The sequence below is a fragment of the Cebus imitator genome, unplaced genomic scaffold (genome assembly GCF_001604975.1).
Source record: "Cebus imitator isolate Cc_AM_T3 unplaced genomic scaffold, Cebus_imitator-1.0 Scaffold642, whole genome shotgun sequence".
In the NCBI taxonomy this organism is placed as follows: Eukaryota; Metazoa; Chordata; class Mammalia; order Primates; family Cebidae; genus Cebus; species Cebus imitator.
The window spans coordinates 599,704-618,386 of NW_016107957.1; the positions used below are offsets into that span (position 1 = coordinate 599,704).

General features: G+C 38.4%; 1 protein-coding gene and 1 pseudogene across 8 annotated transcripts in view; both read left to right on the plus strand.

The window, feature by feature from the left end:
- Positions 1 to 18,683, plus strand: part of LOC108295491 (utrophin) — a 308,974-nt gene that overhangs the window by 114,177 nt on the left and 176,114 nt on the right. For 7 of the 8 annotated variants that reach the window (XM_017517718.2, XM_017517721.2, XM_017517722.2 and 4 more), the window contains one exon: positions 14,634 to 14,695. In XM_017517718.2, the coding sequence (XP_017373207.1) occupies positions 14,634 to 14,695 (62 nt within the window). Of the gene's footprint in view, positions 1 to 14,633; positions 14,696 to 14,729; positions 14,812 to 18,683 lie in introns of those variants that run through there. The other variant, XM_037734619.1, reaches the window with a different exon arrangement.
- On the plus strand, positions 4,762 to 14,620 carry LOC108295493 (annotated as a pseudogene).

The window sequence follows — 18,683 nt, forward strand, 5'->3', positions numbered from 1 at the left end:
GGGTCTTGCTCTGTTGTCCTGGTGGAGTACAGTGACACAACCATAGCTTACTCCAGCCTCAAACTCCTGGGCTCAAGCCATTGTCCCACCCTAGCCTCCAGAGTAGCTGAGACTACAGGTGTGGACCATTTTGCCTGGCTAATATCATTTATTTACTTATTTATTTGACACTGGATCTCACTCACCCAGGCTGGAGTGCAGTGGTGTGATCACTGCAGCGTCGACCTCCCTAGGTTCAGGTGATCTTCCTACCTCAGCCGTCTGAGTAGCTGGGACCATGCCGTGTGCTACCACTCCTGGCTAAGTTTTCTATTATTTTGTAGAGATGAGGTTTCACCATGTTGCCCAGGCTGGTGGCTCAAGCAATCCACCCACCTGGGCCTCCCAAAGTGCTGGGATTACAGGCATGAGCCACCTCACCCTGCCTGCTAATATCCTTTTAGTGGTTGTATTTATGCATGAAAATATACTTTTAAACAGTCCCCATGGACGGACACTGGGAAGGCTAGAACTCTGTGAGAGTTTGAGCTCCTCAATGTGAAGACCCTCTCCTGCTGGCCCTAACTTGCATTTTCCTGGTATGAATCCTAAATATCTGAGACAGGTCTCAGTTAGTTTAGAAAGTTGATTTTGCCAAGGTTGAGGGCATGCGCTCATGACACAGCCTTAGGAGGTCCTGATGACAGGTGCCCAAAGCACGGTTTCATTTTATACATTTTAGGAGACATGAGACATCAGTCAACATATGTGAGATGAACATATTGGTTGGTCCAGAAAGGCAGGACAGCTCAAAGTGGGGAGGGCGCTTCCTGGTCATGGGTAAATAAGTGTCAAATGGTTGCAGTCTTTTGAGTTTCTGATTAGTCTCTCCAAAGGAAGCAGTCAGATATGCGTTTATCTCAGTGAGCAGAGGGGTGACTTTGAAAAGAATGGGAGGCAGGCTTGCTCTAAGCAGGTCCCACTGTGACTTTTTTTTTTTTAGCTGAGTGATTTGGGGGCCCCAAGATTTATTTTCCTTTCACACCAGGCTTGCTTGATTAGTTCACCTGAGTATCCTGCTAATCCAACTTTTTTTGGTGAGAGGAATTTCTTTCCTTAATTTCTTTCTGTGCTTAAACAATTTGTTTTTACGTGTTTTATTTTTTAATGGAGAGACACCATCTTTTAGTTACCTAAATTCTGAGAAGTTTTTGCACTTCCCTTTCTCCTTCATTACTTTTTTTTTTTTTCCTGAGATGGAGTCTGGCTCTGTCACCCAGGCAGGAGCGCAACGGCACGATCTTGGCTCACTGCAACCTCTGTCTCCCAGGTTCAAGCAGTTCTCCTGCTTCAGCCTCCTGAGTAGCTGTGTTTATAGTTGCTCACCACCATGCCCAGCTGATTTTTATATTTTTAGTAGAAATGGGGTTTCACCATGTTGGACAGGCTGGTCTTGAACTCCTGACCTCAGAGGATCCGTCTGCCTCAGCCTCCCAAAGTGCTGGGATTACAGGCATGAGCCACCGCGTCTGGCCTCTCCTTTATTGCTCTTATAATAAATCAGTAGTCCAGTCACAGCATGGGGTTGGGGACTTGGAGTAAACTTGGTCGAAGAATTTAGTTTGACAGGAGGAATAACTTCAAGAGATCTATTGTACAAGATCTTTTGATGATTATAATTAATAACAACATAGTTTATACTTGAAAATTGCATAAAGAGCAGATTTTAAGTGCTCTCATTACAAATAAATGGTAAATATGTGAGGCAAAAGACTAATAAATAAACTTTTGTCTGTTAAGAGCCATAGAGCCTAATTGAGAATAGAATGGGAGGCAGGAAGCGTCCCCAAGTCCCAGAAGCAAACTTCTCTCTTCAATTCAATACCTATTGCATCCTCCTCCTTTCTAGTCTCATTACTCCTCTAGTCTTTCAGGCTCTCTGATGTCTAGAACGGGCAATTGTAATAAGCCTCAGACTGGCTTACTTTCTTCCGGCGTCCCTCCCCATGAGTCTGTTTTTCATGGTAATCTCACTAAAGCACCCTTCTGATCATGTCACGCTCTTGCTCAGGAAAAGCCAGTGGCCCACATTACCTGCTCACTTAACCCCTTGCTGTGGTCTTCACAGTCCTCTGCAATTTAACTGCAGCCTGTTTCCAAAATTCAGTGGCATCACAACTTTGATCACAAACTGTCCAGCCAAAGGAACCTCACAGTGTGTCTGCATCATGTTTTTATGACTTTGCTGCAGCTGTTCTCTCTTCTACAAATGCCTTTTCTAACCATTTTTACGTGCCTCAAATCATAGTAATTCAAGGCCTAGCTCAAATACAACCTGTTCCTCAAATGTTTCCTTGATCCCCTTTTCATCCCCATCAAGAAGTATTTTTCTATGAATTTGCGAATGTATTCATATTAGTTATGTATCAGTTATAATTTTCTGTTGTCTTAGTCCCTTCCCTGCCCACCTCCGGCCACTGGACCATAACTTCCTTGAAAGCAACATCTGGATCTCTTTTGGGAATAACATATAGTAGATTCCCTATAAATGTTACTAATTCTTTGTACGGTGCTTTTCACAAATAGTTGTACAACTACTTTTCACTAAATGACTAGAAAATATAAAACAACAAACATGACAAAGAGTTGGAAATATTCCCAGTTCTTTTTTCTCTTTTCTCTTCTTTGACACAAGGTCTTGCTCAGTCACCTGGGCTGGAATGCAGTGGTGCATTCATGATTCCCTGCAGCCTCCAACTCTTGGGCTCAAGCAATCCTCCCACCTCAGCCTCCTGAATCGGTGGTACTACAGGCACATACTGCCACACCTGGCTACTTGTTTTGATTTTTTTGTAGAGACGGAATCTCCCTATGTTACTCAGGCTGATCTTCAACTCCTGGGCTCAAGAGATCCTCCCTGCATGGCCTCCTAAAGGGCTGAGATTACAGGTGTGAGCTACTTACCTGGCCTCAGTTCTTTTATGTCCATTCATTCGAGTAGAAGTCTTACAAAATGACCTAAGCCAACTTGATGATGCATAATTAGAAATTTTTGCTTTATTTTGATTGGTAATGTTAGCTCCCAGTGCCACTGTCCTACTATAAGGGTCATAATAAAGGCAAATTTCAGACCAGATCCTGCCATGAACATTGGCATTCATTAAGCAATCATTATTAGCAAGTAGGCTCGAAAAACAGTTCATGCAGCCTGTATTGTAAAGTTGGCAAACTGCAGCTCTGTGTCCTTTTGAAGGTCATAGTTAAAGTAAATGCAGCAACATTCTAGCTGTGTAGTTTGGTGCATTGGCTGCTGAGTTCCTGAACTGTAGCTAGTCTGAATTGAGGTGATGCTGTAAATGTAAAATATACATTGGATTTCAAAGGCTTAGTAAGAAAAAAAGACTACAAAATATCTTTTCAAGGTGTTTAAAAATATTTAGTATAGTTGAAATGATAATGTCTTGGAGATATTGGGTTAAATAGCATATATTACTAAAAATTCATTTTACCTGTTTTTTAAAGTAGCTGGTATAAATTTTAAAATTTTGTATGTGACATGCATTATGTTTTTATTAGATAATGCTGTCTTAGGGAGAGGATTTAGTCTTATAATCACCAGCAGATAACTAAAATCCTCCAGCCAATGGCTGAACACAGGACCTTTAGGGATCTGGCTTCCCAGACGCCCAGACTCACTAGATTTTTATATTCTGTTTAATCAATGGTGGGGCACGTCTAGAAAATACCTGACCAATCCTTGTTCATTGAATAACACTGAACTCACCAGTGGGAGGGTATTTCTAATATTCTAATTATGCCAATTATTAAGTCACAATAAAAGCACATTTCTCACATTTGTTAGATTAATTAGTCTCTGGTATTGATTAAAATAGATAACTGATGCCTTTGTAGTGGTCCACTCTGGAGTTTAGCGTTTCTAATTAAATTACAACTGACCTTCTCTGGAATGTTATCCTGGGTTGGGACAAATGCGAGCCTCTTGCGTGGTTTGCACACTGGTATATGTGTGTCTTACTCTGACCATGGCAAGATTTTCTGGTGGTTAAGGCACCCAAGACAGCATCCTAGCTGTCTCCTTTTTTGGCTTTCTTTTCACAATTCCTCTTTTCCACTTTATAAAAGAAAGTCATAACTCTCAAACTCCCCAAATTTTACTGTGCTGCATTGCTGTGAGGCATCAAACAAGAGGAAAATTTAAGAATTCAAAACAAAGAGCACTCCTTTAAAAAATTTTTAAATGGCTGGTGCCTTATTGCATCCAGGGCAAGGCTTTGTGTCCAGCTGCTGTCCATCCATCCATCCATCCCTCTATCTTAGAGAATTCTGAAGTGAGATGTTATTTGCAAACACCTATAACATGATTTTAAAATCCAAAACCACGTCAACTCTTCTTGTCAGAAAATAAATCTGCTTTGGTTGATTAATTTGACAGTGAGGACTAGTTTTGCCAATTAGGTACCAGAGGAAGCATTTTCTATTCACTGAATGAGATAAATTTCAACTCTTTAACACTATCCTAGAAATTACATCTTTTTAACAATTTAAATTTATGGTAAATATCAGTTGTCAACTTAAAAATGTGCATGTACAAAGTCTTTTAGAAGTTTATGAACAAGCGTGTTTGAAGATTCTGACCTAAACTAGTTTAACACAAGCATATTACACTTTGTATGTTGAACTCCTCTAAAGTATATTATAGACGTTATATAGGAAGGTTTAAGAAGAGAAAGAAAAGATGCAAAAAGACAATCCAGAAGAGAAATGGTAGAAAGAGACCCATGTGGTGCTTGGATTGCTGCAGGGGGCCCAGACTGGTGCAGCCAGGCAGGCTTTGTGGCCGAGAATTCCAAAATGGCGGCCTGTGTCACAACTGGTCCAGAGAAGGGTGTTGAAAAAGAATATTCAGAGATGCAGGATGGAGGGAGTTTTGAATGTTCAGAAAAGTAGAGCAGGCAGAAGGAGGTGGGTTCTGAAAACGAAGAGGGAAAAAAGAGGGGGAGAGTCTTGGCCCCAATTATTCTCCAAATAATGGGGTGTAGTAAAGAATGCTTGGCAGCTCTGTTTGAGGGGGTGTTCGCTGTGGCCCTTAAGGTTATCTAAACTTTTGCAGGTGTCTAAACCTGATGAGCTGGAGACACTTTCTCTTTGACCCATGAGTTTTTTGTGGTTGCATTGTATTTTTTTGAGACGGAGTTTCGCTCCTGTTACCCAGGCTGGAGTGCAATGGCGCGATCTCGGCTCACCGCAACCTCCGCCTCCTGGGTTCAGGCAAGTCTCCTGCCTCAGCCTCCTGAGTAGCTGGGATTACAGGCATGCGCCACCATGCCCAGCTGATTTTTTGTATTTTTAGTAGAGACTGGGTTTCACCATGTTGACCAGGATGGTCTCGATCTCTTGACCTCGTGATCCACCCGCCTCGGCCTCCCAAAGTGCTGGGATTACAGGCGTGAGCCACCAATCCCGGCCGGTTGCATTGTTTTTTAATGCTACCTAGGGACTCTCCTGTCTAGCAGAATTGAAAGACCAGTGCTTAAGCTTATGTGGATTTTTGTTGTCTGGGTCTTGTCTATCTCAAGGTGTTGTATGGGCTCCGACACACAGAGAACTAAGTTGAAGTAAGGAAGCAAGACAAACTGTATTGCTAGTCTTTTTGATTCACTGGATTGTTGGCTTCAGAATGTTATCATTGGCTTTTACAATGCTCATTCACTGCTTGATGCTTTTCAATTTATTATTGAATTATCATATATATGAATATATATGTGTATTAGTCTGTTTTTTTGCTAGTAATAAAGACATACCGGAGACTGGGTGATTTATAAAGAAAAAGAGGTTTATTGGACTCACGATTCCACTTGGCTGGGCAGGCCTCACAATTATGGTGGAAGATGAAGGGAGAGCAAAGGGACGTCTTTTATGGCAGCAGGTAGAGAATAAGAGCATAATGAAAGGGGAAACCCCTTATAAAACCATCAGATCTCATGAGACTTATTCATTACCATAAGAACAGTATGGGGGAAACCACCCCCATGCTTCCATTATCTCTCACGAGCTTTCTTCCATTACACATGGGAATTATAGGAGTTACAGTTCAAAATGGGATTTGGGTGAGGACACAGACAAACCGTATCAATATGTATTATTTCACAATGTAGTTTTTATTTGACTATGATAACCCAGTGTCATGATCCTGGGAGACACATGACATACAGTGAAATGTTTCCTATGTTAGCTCTATAGAAAATCATAGTGTTTCTGTATATGCATACAGGGAGATATTTGGGTACTTAAAGTATTGTTCTCTTTTTCTTTGGATATTTTCTCCATTATTTTGTTTGAAAATTGCTGTTTCTTGGATATTATATTGTTTCATTCTATGAATTTATAAGGAAGATCCGTCATTACATGGGGAAAATAGTAAAAGAAATAAAGTAATTAAAATGAGGATAATATTATTTGAATACTTAGCAGTCTTGCAAGGACATATTTTTGCTGCTATTTTGACAAGTAGAACTTGTTGTGAGAAAGTCTGAAGGTCAAGTCACTGGAATGGTTTTTTTTTTTTTTTGAGATGGAGTTCTGCTCTTGTTATCCAGGCTGGAGTGCAATGGCGTGATCTCGGCTCACCGCAACCTCCGTTGCCTGGGTTCAGGCAATTCTCCTGCCTCAGCCTCCTGAGTAGCTGGGATTACAGGCGCGCGCCACCATGCCCAGCTAATTTTTTGTAGTTTTAGTAGAGACGGGGTTTTACCATGTTGACCAGGATGGTCTCGATCTCTTGACCTCGTGATCCACCCGCCTCAGCCTCCCAAAGTGTGGAATGGTTTTTACATTCAAAATGTTTTCCCCACTTTTTTCAGGCTTATACATCTAGAATTAAATGTTAGTGAAATAGTTGTTTTTTCTTGAGATTTTTGTAGATTGTAGAACATAATAGATGTTTATTTGATAATAGAGGAATTTAGTTTCATAGAAATTTTCTTTTATAAGTTAGTTTAGCCTTTTGTCAATCAATTTAAAAAATAATTTTCTCTTGTCTTTTCATGACAGTGACTCATATCACTATGACTAATTCACAGTCTCCTAAATAATCTCTCCTTGTTCTATGACATTTCAAGCAACTTTAATGAAAATCTTCACTCCAGGACAAAAAATCCGAAGTGAAGTGTTTGTATGTAAGGTTTATAGTCTCTACCTCCATAAATGGAATCTGTTTTTCTGCATTTGCAACACGTATAATATGGCTGATAGAAAAGATAGTGAGGTTTTTTTTTTTTTTTTTTTTTCCAAATATATTTCTAGAGGAAAAATTTCAAATAGTGTCAGATGCCTGTAAATCTTAGAAACATTCTTTCAGGTTAAGTTTAGCAGCTCTAGAAAGCAAAAGTAGAGAAACATTAAAGCTTGAGTTTGTTGAAAAGAAAATAGGTTAAGAAGTAAATAAACTAAATTTAGAAGATGATCAGGAACTAATGGTTACATTTAATTCTGAAAATAATTCCTTTGAGAGTAGATCAATCATTTGGCAATATTGCATGGATTAAATGTGAAAAAAGCAATTTCTGAATCCCCGCTACTGGGGTTAAGGTTAGCATGCTGTTAAACTTGAACTCATTCAGAAAGTCTTCAGGATGTCTCTAAGTTGGGGGTTTTGTTTGGTAGTTTCTATGTTTTTAAAAGTCAGTCTTAAACTAGAGTGGCTATATATTTTTTTAAAAAAGGAAAATAACAAATGTTAGTGAGGATATGAAGAAATTGGAACTCTCATGCATTATGGTGAAAGTATAAATGATGCAGCCACTACGGGAAATGGTTTGTTGGTTCCTCAAAAATCGAAACATAGAATTACCATGTATTAATCTAGCAATTTCACTCCTACATCTATATCCAAAGGAACTGAAATCGGGAACTGAAACAGATACTTGTACACCAGTGTTCATTGTAGCATTGTTCCTAATAGCCAAAAAGTGGTCAGCTAGTGTTTGTCTTTAGAGTAATAGATAAAGAAACTGTAGATTATACATACAATGAAATACTTTTCACCCTTAAAAAAGAATGCAGTTCTGGTACAAGCTACAACATGGATGAAACCTTGAAAACATTATGCTAAGTGAAATAAGCCAGACCCAAAAGGACAAATATTGTATGATTCCACTTATATAACATATCTAAAATAGACGAATACATAGAGACTGAAAGTAGATTAGCTGTTACCAGGGGTTGGCAGGAGTGGGGACGTATTGCTTAGTGATTGCAGGGTTTCTGTTTAGTGTGATGAAAAAGTTTTGGGAATAGATAATGGTTATGGTTATATAACATTGTAGATATAACTTAATGCCACTGAATTGTGTGATTTAAAATGGCTAAAATCACAAATGTTGTTATATATATTTTACCACAATTACAAACATCTATTAGTATGCCAAAAACGATTGAATTGTAAACTTTAAATGGATGAATGATATTAAAGGTGAATTTAAATGGGTGAATTGTATGGTAGGTGAGTTGTATGGTAGGTGTATGGGTGAATTGTATGGTAGGTGAATTTTATACCTCCATGAAATCGTTTTTAAAAAAGAGGCAGTCTTGTTAGTAGGAGGAGAGCTGGATAAGGAGACATGGATCCGGGTTTGACTTATGGCACCATCCAACTTTGTGTCATGGGGGCTAAGCCCCTGACCTCTCTGGTCACAGGACAGGATCCAATCAGGCATTCTTTTATGTACTTCCTGCCCCTATCCTCTGTGGCTCCGTAATAGTAAGGTGGATCGTTTTGATGGGTTAGGTTGGTTCTCAGCTGGAACAAATAAGTCCTTCTGATGCTGAAAATGATGTAAATTCCAAATGCAGTCCATTTGTGGCTATAGATGTTCCAGAACCCCAGGGCTCACTAATTGCCTTCAGTTTTGGGCAGAGTGGATGGGTCATTGGGTCATGCTGGCACAGCATGTGCTTGCTTAAGGAGGTTGACTTTTTTCAAATAATCTCTATATTCTTACAAGAACATTTTTACAGCATATATTTTAACTCCATATCCTTCTTCTTTTTTATGAGTACAGTTTTCAGGATTGAAAACTTCCTGAAATTTGGATTATCTTAGCCTTATTTCAACATCATTATATGTTATAGCCCTCTGTGTTTTCTTGTAGATACACAATTATATTAAACATATTCTTTTTTGTCAGATGTTGAGTCTGAGGCTGAAATGAAGAGGTATTGATTAGGCTTATTCTGTCTGGAAATACCCTTCCCATCTTTGCATGAACCATACTTCATCTGCTTTTCAAGATATATTTTATGGCCTTCTTTTTTCCATTAAACTCTGTTTAACCTCCTCCTACACGAAAGTGCACTGAACACAGGCTCCATAGTCAGTTAGACCGGGCTCTGTTTGTGGCCCAGCATTTGCTGGGTGGGTGATGCAGGACAATTCATTTAACTTCTGCCTCAGGCTTCTCCTTTGACAAGTGGAGTTGTTTTCTTTTTCCTTCTCACTTCTGCCATTTCTACCTCTCCCTGCCTTAGGGCAGAGAAGAGTTAACCAGCAAAAAGACTGGCAGCATTGCCTGCTCTCTCCCGCTCACCATTGCTGATGGTTGATGCTTGCATTTCAATATGGCATCTGTGCACTGGAAAGGAATAATCTGGAAAGAAGACTGAGAAGTCGATGGTTTACCTGTGCCGTCATCACATCTTCCCTACTCCCTGGGGTGGTGTACCTGCTCTAATGTTTGGATGAACCTGGCTTTGGAAGGAACCGTGCTTTAGGTTTTCCCAGGAATTTTGTTTACTTTGGAGATTCTTAACAACCATTATTGCCCTGGAGGCTTTTTTGGGCTTCCTTGCACTCAGCGGATTTGCTTGTTGGGCCACACTTGTGCCTTTTCGTCTATTCTCACCAGGGACTTCCTTCGCTGGGCATCTGGCTGGGATTCTTGTATTAATGCACATTCAAGAGCCTCTGAAGAATATCATGGAAGCATATGCAGGTACTTTTTCCCTCTAATTATTGGTTATCCAGGACAGTGATACTACTTCAATTGTTCAGGCCAGTCTGGATATCAGGATCATTATCTGTGTGGCAGGCCAGGTTATTACGAAGAAGCACCCAGGAACTGTGATATATACACAGCAGGACTGAGAGAAGAGGAACAGCTGGAGAGAGCATTAAGAGCGAGCCTCTGGGATTGAGGAAATACCAGAAATAGCCCACTGCCCTGAGGGTTTCTACTCACAGAAGAAATGAGACTATAACGTCTTCGGCTTCACAGGTTTAATAGCCAGCGAAGTGGCACAGCATCTTGGGAAGACGTGGTCCACTTGTATTGTTATTACCCATCACATTTATTCCCCACGTAACCAGTTTACCGTAAACTAAAGCAAAGTGTATCATTAAAAAAAAAATCAACTTGTTTTTAGCTTTTTACAGAGTGAAGCGAAAGTCTGTTTTAAATGCGGTTTTAGCTTTAATAACTTCAATGTTGAAATGTGGCAAACTCGCAGAAATATCATTTGAAATGTTACCTATCTAAACTTCTTGTACACTTAGGTAGTTTTGACAATTCTGAAGACTACATTTTTAATTTTAGCTTTTTTAGGTCCTCTGAAGATGTCCGATTTTGAAAGAAACTCAGGGAGATTAAACATTCTGTGTGACAGCGGTCTGTCTCCCATTGGCTTAGTTTCTTTGCCTACATATTTATAATATTTTACAGATTATTATATAATATTTATGATTTCCATTTGACATTTTAACACATATTGTTTGAATAAATAGTGTTGTTCAGACACCAGTGAATTGGCTATGATGAAACAAGATAATGTAATGGCATAACTAAATGTGAGTAGCAGATTTATATTTGGGGTGATTCACATGTAGGGCCCACAAAAAGAAGAAATGAGAGTGTGGTCTGAAATGCTTTTGTTGCTTTCAAAACAATCATCTTTGCTAATGAGAAATTGGCTTTCGAGGGTGTGTTAAATTTTGTGTTGGTGAAAGAGGCCCTAATAAAATGAATCCAAGTTTAAAATCATCCAGTAAGACATTTCATTCTTGGTTAAAGGTCTAGGTGCTTCTTTTCTGAATAGCTGCACTTTCTGGAACTCATATTAGGTTAGTGCCAGCCAATTGGACACTCTTAAATTGCTTCGAAAGGTGTACTAGAGGATGATGCTTTCTCTCTAATAACAGTAGAGTCTTAGAGGTGATTTGTGCGCTTTCATAGGGGAAACAACTCCTAATTTCTCTGCCACATTTTCAGTTTAAGATTTAAATTGAGATTTGTCGTTACCTTCTGCTAAAACAATTTTCAAAATGCATATGAGCTGGTAAAGTGAAAACATTTTTACACCAGTTTCCTTGAAGATTTATCAAGCAGTTTTGTTGCTGCTCCTTGCTTTACTTTTTTTTTTTTTTTAACCTATCACAGGAATAAAATTCCAGGCTAGGCAGCAGCAAAGGTTTTTGAATCTGTGTGAGCATGTCACAAGTATTTTAAGAAGAGCAAAATATTTAGAGGAAGAATTTGGAAAAGCAGCCTTAAGGGATTTAACACATTTTTCTTCCTCTAATTCAGTCTCGTGTTCATCCCCCTATTGGAGAAAGGTCATTAATGGATAAGATTTGCTAAGCCAGCAAAGGCTTTCAGAAACGAAATGGTTTTCAAAAATTCAAATCTAAGGGAAACACTAGTTTGAATTTGGAAACTTGAAAGAATACATTCAGAGAAGGTGTATATTCAGTGTGACTTATACTCATTCATTTAATATTATACATGTATATTTATAATCAAGTTACATGTAAGTTTGTTGTATGCTTACACGTTTTCGTTTTGGAGAAGTTAAAATAACAAATTGACTTGATAATGAAGATGGAAATAATTTGAGACTGTGGAAGTTCTGTATAAATTTTTAGGCAGACAAAATGGCTGATCAGAATAGCAGGACAGATTTTCAGTTGTCCTATTACCAGTTTGCTAATTTATTTTTACCTGCCCAAGATCTGGGCCAAGATTGTTTATCTTAATTGTTGTGATGTGGAGGTTAATAAGTGTGTCAGATTTGTTACATTTCAATCTTTTAATTGAAAAGCCACAGGCAAATTCTTGTTCTTTTACTGAATTCCTGTCTAGTAGAAAATAAGTATGTATGTGTGTGTGTCTGTAAAAAGGAAAATGCAAACTACTCTTTGAAATATGTACCCCCCGTTTCCCCATGTTTAACTGCATCAAGAAATTGAATGCAGATGTGTGTTTATAAACTTTGAAGTATTTTTGAAACATTTGGTTGTTACAAAATTTATTGTTTAAAGACAAATAACTTATCTGGTACTTAGATTCATATTCTGACATTGATTTGACCCATAAAATAAAGACTTGTTGAAACATGATCTTATTCATTCTTATAAACATAAGAATGGGAATCCATAAATTTTATTTCATTGTATTTGAGATAAAGTGGAAAGATTATTATTTGATAAGGTAATAGTACTCATTTCTTTGTCCGCTTTATATCTGGGGAGAAACCTACATAGTATTAGATATTTTAATATGTTTTTGAAATAAGAAAGTTAAATGCTCTAGAATAAGTTAAGAAAATGTAAAATGTAGTTAAGATTTCTCTCTTAGAATTTTTCCCATTTTTAAGGCCTCAAATTCTTAAGTTGTGTGAATGTTATCAAATAAAGATAATTTAGTACTTATTTATGATCTTTCTGTGTGTTTTATTCATAGGATTAAATAAAAGTGAGTATAACAAGATTTATAAAAGTAGATCCTTTTTAAGCTAGTGGCACAAATAATTGGATTTTCTAAATGCCCTAAACACTGATATGTAATATTAAATTCATTTTGGTGAGGCTGGTATAGCGCCCTCTTAGGTTGATGTGTGGTGGTAGCCTTATATTCGGAGTATAATCTCAGCTGTGCCCATCTTGGATATGAAGGTGGTAAAGGCTCAGACATTCAGTGTGTAAGCAAGTTCTCTTGTTTAATAAATGGCTTATGTGACCTTGGTCAGATAATTTAAAGCTTGAGATAGGCGTTGTTGCTGTCTTCGCTGTCCTTTCTTGAGGGAAGGTCACCTCTCAGCACCATTAACATCAAGGAGTTTCTTAAACAGCAGTTTTGTTTTCTATGCCAGTTGCTCCCTTAGTGTCTTGGAGTGGGTCTCCAATTACCTTTATGGATTTGTAAAAGTGATTTTTTTTTTCTGAAGCTGCTGCTATATTTATTCTGGGAATGACCTTTTAATTACAAACTCTTCTCCCACAAGAGGGTGAGGACCAAAGACTACAAACTGGGTGAAGTAGTAGGTGAATCTCCAATGATACTAGTAGAAGTTCATGAGCAGGACTGTATTTAATGTGGAATTGACGCTGGAGGGCCAAGCACACCTGGGCCTCCTCCATTACTGTTTTGCTGTTCCGATGTGAGAGGCAGCCTGGCAATATGAAACGTGGCAGAGGAGGCAGGACACACATCTGGATGGAGTCACAGCTTTCTGCACGGTTGCAGTTACTCCTTGGACGGCTTTCTGAACAACTTACAGAGATTGTCAAAATGATGCTTTGTAGGCTTTAAGCCAAAAATGACTCTTTTACTGACTTTAATAGAAAATTGGGGAGTGATGGAAGAGAGTATGATTTGAAGAGATCCAATGGATATTGATTTATCTACCTTGCTCACACTTTCACTATAATCATTGTAACAATGAGCTGAACACCAGCTCTTCATCAAGTGCTTTTCATTTGTATTCACTAACCTTCACAATACCCTTATGAGCTAGGTATTATTTATCCCCATTTTACAGATGAGAACTGTGAGGCTAGGAGACATTATAATGATGCAAGGTCACACCATAAATGGATTGGGGCACTGTCTATTTGTTCTTTTTGTTAGCTACATGGTCTCCTTGTGGCTAACCAAATCCTTTGATCCATCTTTAAAAAGTTCAAGGTGGTCAGTCTTTTAAGGTACCTTTTGATTTTTTTATGACCTAGAAAATGAATTTGTAATCAAAATCAAAATTGGTAATGGTTTTAAATTCTTCTGATTTTTCTGCTCGTAAAAGTTTGTATAGATCAAGATTATTAAAATCTCATGTCAATCTTACTACAGGAAAATAGGTTACAAGATTGACGGTAAACCTTATACTATCATTCTAGAGGGTGGAGGACCAGTATGAAGAGGGAGGAAGTCACGGATTCCTTAGTTTTTATTGGATAACTTTAATTTTTGTTTTGAACATGCTGACATCTTGATTATGCTGAAATTTTACTTAAACAAAATGTAGCAGAAAGTGTTATGCATAGCAGCTGGAAAGTAAGGCCCTGATTTGATCCCATAAACCTGGATTTGGTCGCTGATGGCAGACTCTGGAGCTTTGGGGGAGATAGCCTGGTCCCTTGGGAAAGATGCCTGAGCTTCCCTCTGCCACTGTTGTAGGCAGTGTTGGGCTCCATAAATGAACTGGGCAGTCATCACATTCTGGATTAGCTGCACATCATTGTGCTTCATGAGCTCTACTAATAGGACTATTTTAAACTCCTCAGGATAGAGATAACCTTATTTGGTGCTTTAATAAAGGTACAGACTCTCATACTTCTTCCTCCTCTTTCTTTTTCCATTCCACAGATGAACACAATGACGTACAGAAGAAAACCTTTACCAAATGGATAAATGCTCGATTTTCAAAGGTAACCAAGACTTTCAAAAACTTTGATGGTTCAGATGCCTCTTTCTGATTGAAGGAGTTTGGTTGGAAGTGCAGTGAATTTTCCCCAGGAAATGTCACCTACCAGAAGTCTTCTGAGTATGCAGATACATTTATTCTTCTTTTATTCTCTTCTAAAATATGTTTAAATGGAAATTCTTGTGTATGTAGTTTATGTGATGTTATTGACTTTTACCTGGCCTTCTCCAGATATCTAAGGCAACAGTGATCTGCTTTTGATTCTGTGAATCCTGGGTACATCTAGGAAATGAGCATATCATTGGGAAAATTTTTGTGTTCATTTAGGTAAGAGGATGATAATTTAATTTTGCCTGGTTAAAACCAAATGTTATCATTCAGGCAGTCTTTCTACCCTGTCAAAAGTATTTATGGATTTTTATTCTTGTGGATGTGGCTAATAATATTTATCTGCCTTGTGGGTTTTTTTCTTTCTTGGGTACTTCCTTAATTTCCTCCCAAAGATCTGTTCTTAGCATTTCTAAACATTTAGAACATAATCATTGCTTTGATCAGTATTTTTTCTTAGGGGTAGAGCATGCTGAAGAGAGGAATTGGCAGTGTTATTTTCAAATCTGGTCTAATATGATTATCTATTAGTTAATTGGTATTGGAATTTTATGCACTAAGCCTGAGCGGGGAGGAGAGTTTTTAGGGGAACAGATTGTGTAGGACTCTACTGTAGCAAGATGAAAAACAGAGGTTTCTCAGAGAAACACTGTTGTGATCTTTTAAATAATATAAAAGCTATTTTAAATAAGAGCTGCTCTTCAAAATTTCCTGTTTGAGATAGTTGTAAAGGTCAGGGAGACAAAAGTTGGTATTTCTTGGGGAAAAGTGAAGATATCTTAAGGTTACTTCAAGTAGCAGCATAGTTTAAAAATTGCTCCACATCCCAATATTTATAGTTGATTATTTGATTTCACTGCTTCTTAGGCTTTACAAGTTTATCTTAAGGCATATTTTATCTTGCCTGTGAGTACAAAGGAATGTGGAAACTGACTTTGACAGAAGCATTAAAAATATAGAGAATTAGAGCATAAAGGTGCTTCCATAATTGGCAGTTATATGTGTAGGATTATTCCAAAGCAGATGCAGGTGTGTTTTGGTAAATTTTAATTTGTTTTATTCCAGAGACAGAGGTAACATATGTGCATCTCGGGCTTGACATTAATAAAAACTTTTGAACTATTCATCTGCATGTGACCATTTTCCAGAGAATGTAGTTTTTAGCAACTGGGAGTCTGGATATGAGGTGTTTTTTTCCAGTGGTCTCTTGATTGCTCATATAAGTAAGATTATTCATCCTGGTTATTCATGAGGATAACGTGGTAATTGTTTAGATAGAAGAAGTGAAGCAGTTTTTAGCAGCTTAATTTAGTCTTTGGGGAAGAATTGCCTTAGAACTAATTTTGAAGATTGTTTTGAAAGGATTGTAGACTTCATAGACCTAAGTTTGGAGAGCATTTGAAACTGGGTAAATTACTTTGTACCTACTTATGAAAATGGAGAGAAATAGGCAGTAATGGGACATGGAAAGGGTTTGCAGAGGAAGAGAGATGACAATTGAGAAAGCATAATTGAAAAGAAATTTCTCAGTACATCTTTAAAAAGACCTTGAATAAAGTAAAATCTGGTAGTACCAGACTAGTTTATTAAAGGAGCTTGATATTTAAATTTGTATATTTATAATATCTATTATTTTGTAATCTAAATGGGGGCTTTTTAAGTCCCATGTAAATTGTTTGCACTGGGATGTTTATATTTCTTGCCAAGAAAGTAGAAGAGACTTGGTAATTTTTATCATTTATAGTAAAAGTTATAGTTGTGGAAACTAACTCAGAAGCTTTTTAGCTAAAAAGCTTCTGTGTTAGTGTTTGGTGATGGTGTTTGGAGAAAAACTACCAAAAGTGCGATGACGCTGACAACTTTAATTTTCATCTAACAAGAAATCAACGTAGAAGGAACTTACCTGAGAAATTATGACTATTTGGAGATGGGAGGGCCATGGCAGTGACACTCAATATCCACATTGTTTTTTCTTTCCTTTGTCTGTCTTAAGACCCTAAGTTGGATTGCTTCCAGTTGGGTATAGTGGAAGAGGGAGTAATGGATTTCTAGACTGGGAGATTTTCTCAGACTCCCATGTGGCTTAACCCTTGCTGAGCTGGGGAAAGGCTGTATGCGTGCCTGGCATTACTAGGTAATGCAGGGGCTAGAACAAGAAACAAAAATCCCATTGAAGCAAATGAATTCTGTTTCATTTTTCCATGTTTTTTGGTACATTGTGGTGGGCTTTAAAATAGAATTTTTCATTGGGTCCACTATTTCCCTAAAGTGTGGGTCCCTAAACAGAGCAAGAGGGCCCCTGTGCTGAGAAATCCAAACAGACACTGATGGCATCTTCTGCCATTTAGGAATTTGTTTTAAAACAGACATTTGTGTGGCTGTTTCCTTTGTGGCCTCCTCCCCATCAAAAATCTCAGTCAAACACTGGGTCTTATGAATTACAATACCTACATATATTCCAAATTGTTTGCTTACACTATTTTTAGTGACACCTCTCTTTTCCAAGTCGTTGTTATTGGTGTTAGAAAAAATGGTGAGAGACTTTATAATGGGCAATAAAGAATAGTGGGTGTCCTGTTAGCTCAGGCATCTGAATTATTTCTGCCTTTAATTATTTGGAGCTACTTTACAACTGTGTAAGTTGTGGAAAGTAGGTAACAATGCAAATGATTCTTATCCATAAACATGAAAATTATTTGGAAAGCAATTAATTATTGTTCCTTGGATAGACCAGTTTTTGCATCTAGTGCAAATCTGTTTCAGTTTTCCTTTTTCTTGTATAAAATATGTGTTTTTAACATTTCCCTTTGAACTGGTTATAACACCTCACTGGGTCCCTCATTAATGAATAAGTTAATTAAAGTCTTTGACACACATTATTACCACATTTGTTTGAGAGTCATGACTTTACCTTGTTTGAAAACTATCCTTGAATACATGGACCACTGTGATAATCTGCTAATTGGTTCTTCCGTTCCATGCTCCATCTTCTCCATCTTCTCTTCCTTTTTTTCCCCCTGAGATGCAGTCTTGCTCTGTCACCCAGTCTGGAGTGCAGTGGTGCAATTTTGGGTTACTGCAGCCTCCACCTCCCAGGTTCCAGCAATTCTCCTGCCTCAACCTCCCTAGTAGCTGGGATTACGGGTGCGTGCCACCACACCTGGCTAATTTTTAGTAGAGTATTTTTAGTAGGGATGGGGTTTCGTCATGTTGGCCAGGCTGGTCTGAAACTCCTGGCCTCAAGCGATCCGCCTGCCTCGGCCTTCCAAAGTGCTGGGATTACAGGCATCAGCCACCATGCCCGGCCTCCCCTTCCATTTTCAAGAGAGTAGCCACAGTGCTCCTCAAAGGTAAACCTGAATACCTTTTTCTCTTCTGTAAGCACTTTCATTGGTTGCTCATTGTCCTTTTAAAAAAAAAATTAAAAATTAAAATTATGCGTATTTTAGGTATGTAGTATGATTTTTGGTCTTATTTGGCTTTTAACGCTCTAAATAGCTGCCTCCCCAGTCTACTCCTAATTTTACTTTACTTTTGCTCCCTCATTATGCTCCAGCCACATTGTCTGTGCTTACCGTGCCAATGGGCCCTCCCTGGCCTTTGCACACACTCCTTCCTCTACCTCTTCCTGGCCAGCTCCTACCCTTCCTTCTTGCCTGAGCTCAAATGTGGCTTTCTCAAGGATCTCTTTTCCGAGTTCCCAGCCTAGGGTAGATAAGCTCCATACTCTCAAAGTGTTATGATTTGAAGCAATTGCCATAACTGTAATTTAAAGAGTCGCCAGTCTCCTTTCTTAGGTAGGCGTAAGTTCCGTGGGTACCGGGACTGTCTATTTGCTCATTGGCATAACTTTTGGCATTTAGTAGGTACCCAGTAAAGTATTT